At 46.3% G+C, this 10,787-nt stretch overlaps 1 protein-coding gene across 1 annotated transcript; it reads right to left on the bottom strand.

Moving 5' to 3' along the window:
- Window positions 1–2,437: 2,437 nt before the first annotated feature.
- LOC119390086 (glutathione S-transferase) lies at window positions 2,438–9,798 on the bottom strand. The gene is made up of 4 exons (XM_037657627.1): window positions 9,668–9,798; window positions 7,108–7,387; window positions 3,774–3,993; window positions 2,438–2,697 (listed from the first exon to the last, which is right to left on the bottom strand). The coding sequence occupies exons 1-4, from the start codon at window positions 9,750–9,752 to the stop codon at window positions 2,524–2,526; spliced, it is 759 nt and encodes a 252-aa protein (XP_037513555.1). The 5' UTR covers window positions 9,753–9,798; the 3' UTR covers window positions 2,438–2,523.
- Window positions 9,799–10,787: the final 989 nt, after the last annotated feature.

The following is a 10,787-nucleotide window of genomic DNA, read 5'->3' as shown; positions in this document are numbered from 1 at the left end:
AGGACGGATGGCAGTGAATTCCATATGAAAAGTGAGCTAAAATGAGCGGTTTGTTTGCCATAGTTAGTGCGGGCTTTCGGTAAGATGAAGTTTTTGCGGAAATCAAATCTAGTGTTGTTGGTATTGAGAAGTGAGGAGGATGGGGTGATGGAAATGGGAAATACCTCATTGATATGCTTGAATAACCATATGGCTAGATTATACTTAACCATATCGCGCACTGTAAGAACGTTGTAGATATAGAATAGTTGTTTGGAATTGGTGTAATATGAACTAAAAGTGACTATTTTAATTGCTTTGTTTTGAACAGACTGTAACGGTGCGAGGTGAGTGTTCTAGGCAGTACCCCAGGTGGTTATACAGTAGTTGATGTGAGAATGAATAAATGCTTAGTACAGTGACAAGAGAATGGGACGTGAAAAAAAAAGGACGAGACCGAATGAGGATGCGTATACCATAAGACGGCTTTTTCTTGATATCTAAAATATGGCTATGGAATTTTAAGTTTCTATATAGTCTGACGCCCAAGTAAACACAGTCATTACTAACATGGATCAAACGATTTGGGATACTAATTGTGGGAACCGGTACTAGCGATCGCTGATGTGATGAAAAGAGAATAAATTAGGTTTTTAAAGATTGAACTATAATTTGTTTAATTTAATTACAGCAGTGTAATATATTGCAAAGATCAGTGCTTAGCTTATTTATAAAACAGTATATGCTATCGTCGGAGCTAAAAATCGTCGTATCATCATCAGCGCAGAGCAAACATTTACAGTGCATGATAAAATTAGGTAGATCGTTGATATAGGTTAAAAACAAAAGTGGGCCCAGTGTGCGCGCAAATTGTACATCAGCAGGCATTTGCGTGCGCATCATGTCTCGCGTTTTGGTACACCTCCTTTGACATCATTGGCGTTGGCACTGTACGGCGAATTTTCATTCCGCCACGCCACAGCGACAATAAACCCTGGCAGCACGTTTCGCAGCGAAGTGCTCACAAACGCCCAGAAAAGTGCTTTCACAATCACTGAAAGAAAGCAACCACAAAGAAGGTAACCAGAAAGCACATAACTAAGGGGTAGACTTATATCTTCACAGAATCAGTCTGCAGGAACCAAAGCTTCGCACCTCGTAGCTTAAAAAAGCACGCAAAAAACAACAACAACAACAAAACAAACAAACATCCACACCACCCTCTGCCTTTATCGATTGTTTTAAAGTTAATAGTGTCTTCCCTGGGGCTATAAATGAATAACGGACTTCCGGATACGGTAGTGCAAATATCGTCGTTGGGTGAATTTCTGGAAAAAGTTAAGTTTATATATTCCATCTAATTTTGATGCCACTGACCTCATTGTTCGTGAGTTATTGTTCTCAGTGTTCTTTCATTATATGATACTAGCTTAATTTTCGATCCCTGGCAAGAAATGCAACGTTTCATGCGCATGCACGTAACACTCTTGCATATCTTTTTTATGTGTCTTTGTGCGCAACACTTTTCTTTCATTTTGTGCACCGAGGTTCTACGGTTTTTAATACGTTTTCGCCCGTTCGAATATATTTGCAACTTTTACACCCGCCCAGAAATGTTTACGGAACGTGGGCTCCACTGAAAATGCGAATTTCTGCTCTGTTAGTGCACGGCGCTTCAAACCTAGCGGGTAGCCGTATAGGTCGCAGACACTACTACATACAGGCTGGAACATTTATTTGGAGGCTATGTTCTCAGGCAAAGCGGGAATATAGCTTTCTCGGGAATTTCGCGTTCCGCAATCTTTTGGGGGCGGGGGTACAACAATATTGATGTTCCATATGTCCATCATCTGTACAGCATTTTATTTTGCAAGGAATGTAGCACTCTTGTATGTTACTTTTTTACTTATTCAACTCCTGTAATGACCCATTGTGGGTTGACAGTATCAATCAATCAATAAATAAATATAAATAAATATTATCAAGAACTCTTCTGTGGCTTCTGGAGTTAACAGGGTCTTCTCCCGGCGGTTGTGAGCTGAAGCACAACGCTGACAATTTTTTTTTGCCCTTTCAGGGTGCATTAACCCTGTGTCCTGTTTACACGGCTTTATTCTATAGCTTCGTTTGACAGTGACCCATAGGCGTGCGCAGGGTTCCCCTTCAGGGGGGGGCGAAGGTTCGTCACAGCACCCCCCTCCCTATTATGTCAATGTATGGCGCTGACATTGCGCCCCCCCCCCCCGAGTCGCAGCGCCCCCCCCCCCTATTATGTGAATGTGTGGGGCTGACCTTGCGCCCCCCCCCCTCCCACTTAGGTGAATAAGGGGGGTGCCCCCCCCCCCCCTTCCGCCCCCCGTGCGCACGCCTATGCAGTGACCGACCAGGCACACCTTCCAGCCAAAGTGATTTTTCGTGTCGGATAGCGTATTTTGCTTCGCGCTTGATAAACACAATAGACACAACGCAGATTTACTTTATTGGCTGTTACAGCAATGCAGCGGCATACGCTGCCTGACCAGCTGCAGAAGATGCCCGCGGAGTTCACTTCTTGAAGCCCCACTGGCAGCTGGGTCCCATTATGGGCCACTTGATGTAGCTCGGAGAGGCGAAGTACTCCTTCATTTTGGGCAGCGCTTCGAAGTTCTGCATGTACCGCTTGACGGAAGGGTAGTCTGCGTAGACCTCAGGCTTGTACTCGAAGTTCCAGGCGAGGCCCTTTCAGATGAGAGAGAAGAGAGAGAGAGAACGTCACTTTAGCGGGCGGAAGATGCAGCTCTTCTTTCTTTTTCTGTTCGCGTGATTTGTATGCTTCCACAGACAAGCATAAATTTCAGGCAGCAGTGTCACCTGCTCCCTCGGCCATACGTGCGGCGGCCTGCATACTGCATGCTCGCGTGCACGTACACATAAACCTCGTTAATACAATATTTTCGGGAACCGGAAAATAAAATGTATTATCCAAAAATGGAATTATCAATGGGAAGCCCCAAAATGTGTGGAAAACTCAATAGCAATGGTTGGTGTGGCGCCGAGTTATGCTGTTCTTCATAGCACAATATACGTATCAGCATCACTGGATGTCGCACGAACCACGGCCATTGCAGCCATGTTGATTCTCCCGCTTCAATATACATACGTGTGACTACGGCCGGGCGATTATAACACGCTATTCGTGGGTAATAGTTATAATTGTTGAGGTTTTACGTCCCAAAGCTATTCGTGGGTCGTTAGAATGTTACCTAAACTGCTACTATTGTGTATAACGCTATGACTTCTACAAAACATTGCCAAGATCCGCTTCTGCGGTCGTACTTATTATCCCATTTGAGGTGAAAACGCTATTTCATTAACCGCGTGAAAATATATTGATCACATGGGACGTTGGCCAAAAAAAATTATTCTGAAGAACGCATGACGCAGAATCATTCAACGAGATTGTATGTTACATACAATCGCCACTGCACAGCACGCAACGCTATCTCGAGATGGCCGGCGCGCGTTGTTCGCATAGCATGTATGTATGTATGTATGTATGTATGTATGTATGTATGTATGTATGTATGTATGTATGTATGTATGTATGTATGTATGTATGTATGTATGTATGTATGTATGTATGTATGTATGTATGTACTGCAGGTTTGGTCAGAAGTTCGCAGGCCGGTATCCCATGTATTCCTACGGCAGAGCTGCCTGAGAACTATTGACCACCCCTGTATGTACTTATAGTACGTGGCCATGAACATCGCTACACCCATTCTTGAATAGCGTACCATGTATGCTATACGCACCTCGTAGAGCAAGAAGTCCACGTAGGTGAGCCGGTCGCCGAGTGCCCACTTGCGCTTCTTGAGATGATCCTCCCAGCCCCTGAGTGCGAGCGTTAGGTTAGCCTCGTGCTGGCGACGGACCTCGCTTCCGGTCGGAGTCAAGGCGGCCATCACCAAGCCCCAGATCAGGTCATTGGCCTGCTGCTCCAGTAGGTCAAGCTGAGTCACCTCCTCGGCGGACCTGAGTGAAGCACGCTTAATGAAGAAAATACTACTAGATCTTGTTAAAAAAAAAGGAGTGGGGGGGGGGGGGGACGTTTTCGTGTCCTGAATACGTTGCAGGGGACCAAGGAAATGATGTAATACTGGGCGAGTTGGTTAAGGTTCATATTTAATAATTGCTGGCATTCCTGCTCTTCCTGCACCCCCCCCCTCCCCCCACGCATAGCGAGGAGGAGAGACGAACCGACGAACCGAGCGTAGCTAAGGAAAGAGCAAAACGAGTGAGGTCCGTGTTTTGATCATTAAACGCGTGTAACTCCGCTATAACGGCACCATTTCGCAAAAATCTCACGGCTGCGTGTTTGTTGAAGATTCGTGCACAAATGCAACTCCACAGTTAAATTTCAACCTCCGGGTGGTTTAGGTCCCCTGTTTAAGGCAGCGCTAAAGACGGAAGCACAAGACAAAGAAAACCACTTTGTCTTGTGATTCCGTCTTTTGCGCTGCCTTAAACAGGGAACCTAAATCTGCCGCACCAATTAGCAGCGCCAATTTTACACGCTTCTGTTGTACAGCCGATGCGCGTGTTGTTGCTGGGGCCCATAGTAATCTTTTATTCCCGCACTAGATGCGATCTGCCTTGTTATAGTACCACTCCGAAGTTGTGGCATTCGCGGCGTGGGGCGAACATTAGTAAGGTGGCTATTTGGGCAAGTTGGTAAATCTTCATCTTAATTAGCGCACACACACAAACACAGAAGAATAAGGAAAGAACCGACGACACGAGCGCTCATTCTTCTGTGTCTGTGTGTGTGCGCTGTGTTAAGATGAGGACGAACATTATTTGTGAAAGTTGCACGCATGTGTTACGCCATCTTGCTTGAACAGCATGTAGACAGACAGCGAAAATTGATTCGCTCGACTCTTTTACTTTCACCCCCCCCCCCCTCCACCGACCCCTTATTTTCTAATACGTATGCGCCCGCTACACCTCCTTCCTTCTTCGGTCTTGCTTTCTTCATGTCGTTCCCTCAGTCCTCCCCCTCTCTCTATTTAGAGAGCACTTATTCAAGGACTTTCTGTTTTAGGGGCGTAGCTTCTCTTAGTCTAACCTTGTCACGTCTCCGTTGTCCGGCGTATCTCCCGGCAGCCGGCAGTAAACGGCAGTATCTGTCCGGTGGTGGTGGTGGTGGTGGTGTGCGGCGTGACCACCCTTACTGCGCATGCGCATACCCTCTCCCCTTCCCCTCTCCCATAACCAGTCTTAAAAACGGAGGGGGCGTGCACACATGAAGGCTCCCTAAAGACAATGCGCTGCGACAGTACGTGATATGTATCACCCTCTCCTCTCCTACGCTTCCCCCTCTTTCTTTTCTCCTACGGTCCTGCAGATCTGCAGTTGCAGATAGAAAAAGGAAAATTTATTTTTTAAAACAAAGTTGATAGGCATTATCAACTTTGTAGCTACTATAAAACGTCGCATATTTAGACATTTTTCAAAAAACAGTTTCCTTAGCTCTACAAGTTTCAAACAACGTTACTTTACTCTTTGTTGCGCATACATTGCATACACAAGATATCTTCTTTGTAACTATAATATTTCTGTTTACAACGTCGTGAACTTTCGAGAACGACAGGTAATGAAATTGGTCCCTCGGGATTGAATATGTTCGACATTTTTCCCTCGTAAATTATGCAGTTAATAAGGAAATTAAGTTCCTTTTCGGGCTACGGGCATGTGACATGCATAAAATATAAAATACTCAATCAAATCGAAAATATCTATTTTCGGATCCGTGTCGATCTCTCGTGGAATCACCCGTTTGCAATAACCACGATTAGTACACTAACTGCGGTAATGTCTACCGTGTAGCTACCTGTAACCGTGGTTAGCCGTAACCGTAGTTAGCTTAACCGCGGTTAAGGCTGTTCGTGTGACAGCGGTGTTACAAGAAAAAGTTCTACGTTTCGCGTCCCGCTCGCACTCTTTTTCAGGGTTTTCTTCCAGCCGGGGGTCACGCCATTTCTCCACAATAAGGCAGACTCTTGATCGGCAGCGCACCTGTAGACCGGTTGACGTTACCGGCTGTCGCCTGGATCGGCCAGAATTCCACAGAAAGCCGCTTAAGTCGACGACGTGGGAGTTGTCGAATTCGATGCGGTGGTCGTTTACCATGCTATGCTCAGCGAGTGTACTCCTTTGTCACGCGAACTTGCGGGCATCGTTTTTATGTTGTCGCAGCCTTTCGGGGGAGTTCTTTGTTTCCCCCACGTACAAAATTTCACGACCAGCACGTGGTATGGAGTAAACCAGCCCCTGCGCTTTCTCTTCGGCCGGCCTGTCATTTGGGCACGAAAAGGCGCAGGTGCCAGCAATCCACCTGCTACATCCACTTCCACGAGAAGCATGTCCGTACAGTTTCTCATGGCGAATTATGCGGCTTTCATCAAGCTTTGTGTGGCTATGGCCAAAACCTCCACACAAGGAGTCGGCGCGTCTTAAGAAATTGGTCCCAACAATTTCCACAAAAAATAAAATCGATTCTGCCCGCGCTTTCTTGGTCAATGCCTGGCAGACCGACAGCAGTCCGACGCTGCGACAAAAGAATTTGTCGGGGCGAGCTCTGAGAAGACTGCACCCCCAGGATGAAAAAGTAACGAGTAACGTGACACCACACGTTACCGAAAAATGTTAACGTAAGTACGTTACCCGTTACAGTTTCTAAATTGTAACGAGTACGTTACTAAGTTACCGAAAAAAGTAACGCGTTACCGGTAACGTCGTTACTTGTAACGCGTTACCGCCAACACTGGTATAAACGCGCCCGATCTCACGTCGGTGATGATGTACTGGGCAGAATTCACGGAAGATTCACGGCTTACCGATGAACCTCCGCAGCTTCGCCCACTCATCATCATTCACTCCGTGGATGTGCTGTGATTTTTTTTTCAGAAGTACCATTCACGAGACATTTCGACATGCTTCACTTTCTTTTGGCGCCGTCAGTCTACTACAAGAGATGCCAGGGGCTTTTCTCGTGACAGGGCGTCCTCCAGCATAACGGACCGTGCTCATCTTTCATCCCTTTTCTTATGGTACAGTCATCTATACCTACTAGCGCGAGCAACTCACTTGGCATTGAGGTCGTGCTTCCTTCCCAGGTGTCGTAGGATGGCGACGCTCTGCGTGATGTTCACGTCGCCGTCAGAGTAGTAGGGCAGGTTGGGGAACTGGAGGCCCAAGCTGAACTTCTCCGAGGCCCAGCCGGCTTTCTCGTAGCCGGGCGCTGGCCCCAGCTTGTACTGCTTCTCCTCGAACGGAACGCCTTTGTAGACGAGCAGGTTGCGGATGCTCTGGGCCAGACCTCGCGTGTTGGTGTAGCCCAGTACCACAGGCGCCATCTTCACGATGCCTGCACAAACGCGTGACGCAATAAGGAAACTCGACACGACTCACACACTGCACTTCGACTCTAATTTTAGACTTGCACTTGTAGGCGGACCGAGCTTCCCATGTTCAGACTCGTATACTGGGCGTTTGATACTCTCAATAGTTTGAAAAATTTGATTGAAGCGCACCGAAAAACACAGACTAGACGAAGCAGACAGGACAGCGCTTACTTCTGCTTCGTGTAGTCAGTAGGGAGTTTTAGCTTGTAACGTATACTTCTTTACGTTACCGTTACCGGATTACGTTTACCGTTTTACAAGAACTCGTTTTAGTAAAGTTTTTTAGCTGCCCAAACGTAAACCTTTACGTACGTACGTAAACCTTTACGTTTGCGCAAACCACTAAATTGTGATGATAACTTCATTTAAACTGCATTTAAACTACATTTAATTTAGATAATATTGAATTACGCTGCGGAAAAATCATAAGAGAGGTTTTAGCGTGTGCAGTATCCCGCTTCGTGCAACCACAATCAGGAACACGTTTGTTTTCGCTTAGTGTTCTTGAGGGGGGGAAATGATTAAAAAGGCAACTCATTCTTAATTATGCCGCTGCAAGACATTTACATTGGAAGTAGAACGCCCGATGTTTCTGCAATAACAATTTTGTGCTCGCCTGGTACACCTTGGCCCCGCTAGATGGCGCCACCTATCCAGCCTGTCAGCGTCTTTAGGCTTCCCACGTTTGCGAATTCGGTATTCTACGTCGCTCTAGCCTCGGTAATCCGGCTGAAATAAGGTGATCGTAAGTGGCGCTCGCACTTCGGCTTATTTTGACTTGGCGGCTGGAGTCTCCGCGAAGCGGATATCGCGAGTAGCCACGAACGAAGGTGGAGTTGCGAGATAGGGCCGCGAACGTAAAGCCTATGCGGCGAGTAGTTTACGTTCCGTAAACCTTTACGTTCCGTAAAGGTTCGCGCATGCGCAGATTCAATCCGGTATCCGGTAACACGGTAACGTAAAGAAGTATACGTTACAAGCTAAAACTCCCTAGTGTTTTTCGGTGCGCTTCAACTAAATTTTTCAAACATGAACGTTAACCAACCGGCCCAACTTGCCATCTTGCTGCATCTCACTCTCAATAGAGCTCGGCACCGACATCTTGTGATGCTTCGTGTAACCACAATTATTGACAAATTTGTTTCTTTGTTTAAGGCTAGTGTCCTTGAGGAAAACGAGTTTAGAAAGGCAGCGCCTTCGGTATTCGGCCGCTGCCGAGAGCTTACAGCAGCAGATAAGTAGAATGCACTACGTTTTGGCAGTAAGAATCCTGAGCTCCTGTGCTTGCCTGGTTCATCTCGGCCCTTCCAGATGGCGATAGCTATCAGGCCCCTAGGCCTCTCACGTTTACGGCTATGGTATCCGGTATAACGCTGACGCAAAGAAGTTTGCGGACAAACTAAACCTCTCTAATATTAAGGGTGTACGCACGGGATGTACAACGAAAACGTCACAGCCAGCGTATAAGGGTTAAAATACGGAACAAAAGGAGAGGACAGAAAGAGCGCTAACTTGCAACTAAGTTTATTCAGCGAAAACACCCGCAAGATAAAGGCACGAGAACATGCGCAAAGGCGGACAAAAGAAATTAAAAATAAAAATAAAATGCAGTCCGCGTGAAAAAAAAAGAAATATTCGTGAACCCGGGGTGTCGCCGGAGCTGACGTTTCGACAACTGGACTTTTCTTCAAGGCTACGACATGAAGTTGCAGTCTTGAAGAAGACAATTCAACAACCCGTGTTCTCGAATTTTTCATCTCTTCAAGCTTCCACCTTTTCCTGAACTTCTGCCTCTTTTTGGATTTCCACGGGAAAAATTAGCAGATGCTATCACAGTCAGGCCATAAGCAACAATGTTCGAGTCTACTACGTGTGCTAAACGGGTCCTGTAAGGAACCTGACATCTGTAAGCGACCTGACCACGTGATGCGCTCTTATATCTTTTGTATTTTCCTATCTTCTGTTTCTTGTTGTACAACAAGTACCTATTCTGCGCATCAAATGAATAAACTTCCACTTATTAGTGCGCCCTGTGTATATAGTTCGCCTCGTGTAACATGCTATACACACAGGGCGGGGAAGGACAGGTGTGTAAGTGTCGTTCCTCTTCGTCTGGTCCCTTGCGCTCTCTGGCGCTGTTTTACTGGGATTACGAACCAACTGTAGCCCCAAAATACATCTTGACCAGTTTTATAAGAGTCACTACGTAAATTATCGGAAATAAGTGAAAAACGTATCCTTACCGATTTTGCGCAGAAGTGACGATGTAGTGCCGCTATAAATCGCTAAACACGAAGAACAGCATTCTGCCTTGCGTCGCCGCAGCATCGGTTATTTATGCAGACAGTTGCTCCTTGCTTGCGTCGACGTTGACGACACTGTTCAGGCCGTGTGTGACGAAGTTGGGTGTTTCAGCAGTTATCGTGTGACTGGAAAGAAAAGGTCGCACATTTTTTTGTGCGTCGTTAGCGACTCAATATATATAATTAGTGCTCGAGCGCTTTTTTTTGTGCTTTAATAGCGGATGATCTCACCCGCGCGTAGGCAAGAACGCGCTTACGCTTAACAGTCGTTTTGAAGGAAGGTCGCGTTGATTTCGAGAGAAAATTAGAATAAAGAAGTATACACTGAAGTTAACAGATACCAATTAATATTCGTTTTAAAATTCGCAATTTTGGCATTTTGTGTAAGCCACGCACGTCACCCTCACTAATCTTGGTTTTTCTTTTATAACAGCGTATCGAGACAAATTTGCGTAACTCCAAAATTTAGTAGTGGGCTTTGGTTTTTAAGAATTTGCATCGGTCATTCTCACCGGCAATGTGCCGTTTCGGTATTTCACTATATCACGGATCGGCCCACTGTAGTCGGTGCGCCTGTGTGTTAAGTGTGTTAATCACTGCCTCCGTCCCCCTCCCCCCTTCCCCCACTCCTTCCAACTTTTAATCGCTGGCTCCAAGCCACTCCAGGCCAATTTTCTGTAAAGAACGCAAGAACCATGACTCAGGCGTGACACGTCATCTGTTGTACTTATGAGATGCGTTCGTGAGCGCTTACAACGAACACGTCATTAATGACACATACTATAGCGAACAGAGCGCTGACATTTGCTTCTCTGCATGGTGTGTAGGTCCACTTGTACGGGGTTGCGTAGTGCAGAGCACAGAAGTGGAACCAGGAGTGGTTCCATTGATGGCGCCTTCCAAACAGACGAGTTCATTCATACAGAGCAAAAAGTCAAGAGTTGAGCGGTATCCCGCCCGGTCGGGAAACAACATGAACGAAGAAACACACGGCGCCGGCAAAAGTAAAGATGTAATAATAAAATACGTTTCGTAGCCCGAATACGTTTTGGTCGGCGCT

The sequence above is a fragment of the Rhipicephalus sanguineus genome, chromosome 4 (assembly GCF_013339695.2).
Source record: "Rhipicephalus sanguineus isolate Rsan-2018 chromosome 4, BIME_Rsan_1.4, whole genome shotgun sequence".
Lineage (NCBI taxonomy): Eukaryota > Metazoa > Arthropoda > Arachnida > Ixodida > Ixodidae > Rhipicephalus > Rhipicephalus sanguineus.
The sequence above is the reverse complement of the archived record's forward strand: the minus strand, read 5'-3'. Positions and strand labels throughout refer to the sequence as shown.